Genomic DNA, 3,797 nt, shown 5'->3' on the forward strand with positions numbered 1-3,797 from the left:
ATGTATATGTTTATTCGTTTAGCAACCTTGTAACGAACCTTTATTAATTTATCTGTTAAGTATGCGATAAACTATTATTTTTTCCTATGTTAATAATGTAAGCGTTGAACTCTGTATTTATTGTGGGTCCGCGTACTAACATCCGATGAACCGTTAATCTACGTCACAAATCGGCTATAAAAGCCGACCTCCCGCACATGAGATGCAGTGAGTTCCGAGCGAGCAGCCGAGCCGAGAGACGTGTTTGTGAAGCGAAGTAGTGAGTGCGAAGGAACAGTGAAGTGGCGGTCCCACAAACTGTCTTTTATAAGACAAATATTTCGGCCTTTATTAAGGCTACCGAAGCAGAATTCGCAATACTTATTGCAATTTCGCAATATTTCTAATAACCGACGTTTTCCAAGCCTAGGCATAGAGAACCCCGGTATTTGTGTTTCAGGTGACAGTGCTCGGGAGGAGGGCACGATGTCTAGGTTGTCGACGCCGACTGACGGCGATGACTCCAATGGTAGCGAGACGAGTGGCAGTAGGCCTGGCAGTCCTGGCAGTCCGAGATCCACGTCTAGAGAGCGCCAACTCGCAGAAGAAAATGCGAGGGTACGCCAGATGGTGGAAGAACTCCGAGAAGAGCTTCGAGAACAGCGAAAAGCTTTCAAGGAACTCCTAGCCCTAAAAGGACAAGGTTAACCCACGAAGGGCGTTAAACGATGGAAACCCGGAACCTCGTCGGGCTCCGATGACGGGCCAACGACAAGTAAAAAGAAGCCGGTAGAACAGACAACCGCGCCTGTCAAAGAGACCAGGCCCATCGAGAGAATTGAGAAGATGGAAACGACTACCAACGCACAGGACAAGGCCAAAATTCCGCCAGTGGTCCTAAGGAAGAAGGAAGACTGACGGTAGTCAGTAAACGGATGGACTCCAAAAAGATTAAGTTTACAAAGGCTAAGTTAACGGGGGAAGGCATCGCCATCCATCCGGAAACGCCTGACTACCGCCACCTCACACGTGCCCTCGCTGACGAGAGCAGGGAGTGTAATACACACTCTCTCTCCCCAGCGAGAGGAGGCTGAGGGTGGTAGTACGAGGGCTACCGGACGGAATTTCTGAAAAAGAAATCCTCGTAGAGCAAGGTTTTAACCCTTTTTCTGTTTTTAGGACGTCAAACAGGAAAACAAAAGCTCCGATGCCTCTGGTCCTTGTGCAGGTCCCCCAGGAGCAAGAAGACATCCTCAAGGTAACCAGATGCTGCCACCTCGTGGTCCGAGTGGAGGCGCAACGAGCCAGGACTGAGCCGACGCAGTGCCACCACTGCCAGCGATTCGGTCACGCACAGAGTCGCTGCACCGCGGCGGCTAAGTGCGTTAAATGTGGAGAGGGACACCACTCCGGTGACTGCAAGAAGACACGGGAGACTCCCGCAAAGTGCGCGAACTGCGGCGGCGGTCATCCAGCCAGCTATCGGGGCTGCTCCAGCTTCCCCAAGTTGGCGGCGAGAAAAGGGGCCACTGGCAACCAACGCAAAGTACCCACCCAGACCACTACAGAACAAGCTAAGTCAACGCACCCCCCGAAGGCTTTTTTCAGTAAAATGCCATCTCTGTTACAGGAGTAAATGGATCCTCCGAAAAGTGTGCAGTCCCTCAGAATTGCTTCCTGAAATGTCGACGGATTCAGGGGGTGAAAAATCGAACTCGAGGAGCTCTTACCCCGTCTAGACGTGGATGTGATGGCGATACAAGAGACCAAAGTAGAGGACGCACACACTGTTAGGATTCCTGGCTACCTAGTGTATCGCAGTGACCGAAACAGACACGGAGGAGGCGTAGCCCTGCTCGTAAAAAGAGGTATATATACCATATGTTGCAGGTTCTTCAGCTAGAAAACATGGAAGCCGCCGCCGTATCGATCCGTACTCGCAGGTACGGAGACGTCGCCGTGGTGACCTGTTATCAGCCCCCTCAGCTTCCGCTCACCGCTCACGATTTACGCGTGGTCCTGGAGACGAGGCCCCAAACCGTAGCCATCGGGGACTTTAACGCGAAATCGCCCAAATGGCACAGCACAACCACAACCACGCGTGGCAGTGTGCTTCTACAATTCTTGCATAACCACGAGGACGTTGCAGCGTAAGGACCCGATGGACCGACGTACTACGATGCTGTTGGCAGACCATACGTGTTGGATATCACTTTGCTCAGAGCAATACCGATGGCCGCCGACCTAGCGACGCACCACGAGGGGGCGACGAACCATGCTCCTATTCTCCTAACTCTAGGGGACGAGCGTCGCGGTGAGGACACCGTTGCCAAGCGGCGGACCGACTGGGGCCTATTCCGCGCAGAAATGCAACGAATATGCGCACCCATTCCGGTCGTTCGCGACGCGAATGATGAAAATCGTTTCATAAACTTGGTTTTTAAAAAACTTTATTTCTGAAAGATTTATAATACGAGTTGAATACAATGAAGAGTATAGCAGAACTGAACTATATCATATTAATACCTATATTTATAGGTTCGGATTAACTTGATTGTCTTTGCACTTTTTCACAACATTATTCGCGGCAGACTTCGAGGCTGCCCTCGCGAGCCTTGAGACGGATATCCACACCGCCTTGGAAGCCAGCACCACGGAAACGACGGAGAGGAGGATAGCGAATTATGCAGGTGAATTACCTATTATGTTGCAGGACCTAAACAGGGAAAGACATGCGGCGAAAAGAAGAGCCACGAGGACAGCACACCCCCGGGATAAGCAGACGTTAAACTAGCTGAACCGGAGGGTAAAAGCGGCCCTAGAGGAGCATTACGAGGACTCGTGGCAACGACATCTGGAGTCACTGAACCCCGAGGACCGCATCCTGTGGACGATGCAATGGGCGCTGAGGACCACCCGGAAGCCTATGCCTCCGATTCACGGAAATAACGGGATCGTCTACACTAGGTATGAAAAGGCCGAGGCATTCGCCGACAGCCTTGAATTACAGTGTAGGGAAAACCTTCTCGACGACGAAGACGAGGACCACGCCGACGAGGTGGAACGACGCGTACGGCGCTACAGACGCCAACCCGACAGGGACGACATTAGGCCGGCGACACCCGAGGAGGTGAGGGACATCCTGCGGCGCCTCAACCCCCGCAAGGCACCCGGATGCGACCAGATCGGAAATCGAATACTCAGAAAGCTCCCCCACAAGGGAGTGATGGCGCTGCTGAGAACATCCCATTATTTGAATGATTTGTAAAGGGTTCCAAGGGGTGAAACTGAAACTACAATCCGGAGCACTTGTTTGCTTGGTAGGTACGCCAATTCCTGAGACCTTATCTTTAACGTCTATATTCTTATATACAGTTAAAATTTGAACGACCTGCAACTGGTTCCAGGGTGTGAAATTGAAGGAAAACTCTTGGAAATTTCAAAGAAATATCGGTATTTCCCAAATTAAAATCCAGGGCACTTTTCCGCTTGGTATGCTAACTGCTGCGAGGTCAGAGAACAAACTGCTCCGCGATGCATCCATTGTGGTGTTACACTTACTGTCCATAATATAATCTGCGAGTGCCTTCGTAAAGATATACAGAGACAACTTTTTAATATAGCACCGGACCTACAGAAAAATTGAAATAGCTGTGCTGAAATCAGAAAAACTTTGGGATTTTTGAAGGCCAATGATAAAAAGTTAGAGAAAACTAGTTACTTAACCAATCCTAAACTGAAGGAGCCTATGACCTTAGCAGTATGCGCTCCCAAAAAAATAGAATAATAATAATAATAATAATTTCGAATTTTCTTTG

General features: G+C 50.0%; 1 protein-coding gene across 1 annotated transcript; it reads left to right on the forward strand.

Annotated features, from left to right (window-relative positions):
• The first annotated feature begins 1,729 nt into the window (after positions 1-1,729).
• On the forward strand, positions 1,730-3,247 carry LOC111691953. The gene is made up of 5 exons (XM_023455508.1): positions 1,730-1,837; positions 1,879-2,129; positions 2,172-2,293; positions 2,571-2,716; positions 2,774-3,247. The coding sequence occupies exons 1-5, from the start codon at positions 1,730-1,732 to the stop codon at positions 3,245-3,247; spliced, it is 1,101 nt and encodes a 366-aa protein (XP_023311276.1).
• The last annotated feature ends 550 nt before the right edge of the window (positions 3,248-3,797 follow it).

The sequence above is a fragment of the Anoplophora glabripennis genome, unplaced genomic scaffold (genome assembly GCF_000390285.2).
Source record: "Anoplophora glabripennis isolate ALB-LARVAE unplaced genomic scaffold, Agla_2.0 scaffold743, whole genome shotgun sequence".
In the NCBI taxonomy this organism is placed as follows: Eukaryota; Metazoa; Arthropoda; class Insecta; order Coleoptera; family Cerambycidae; genus Anoplophora; species Anoplophora glabripennis.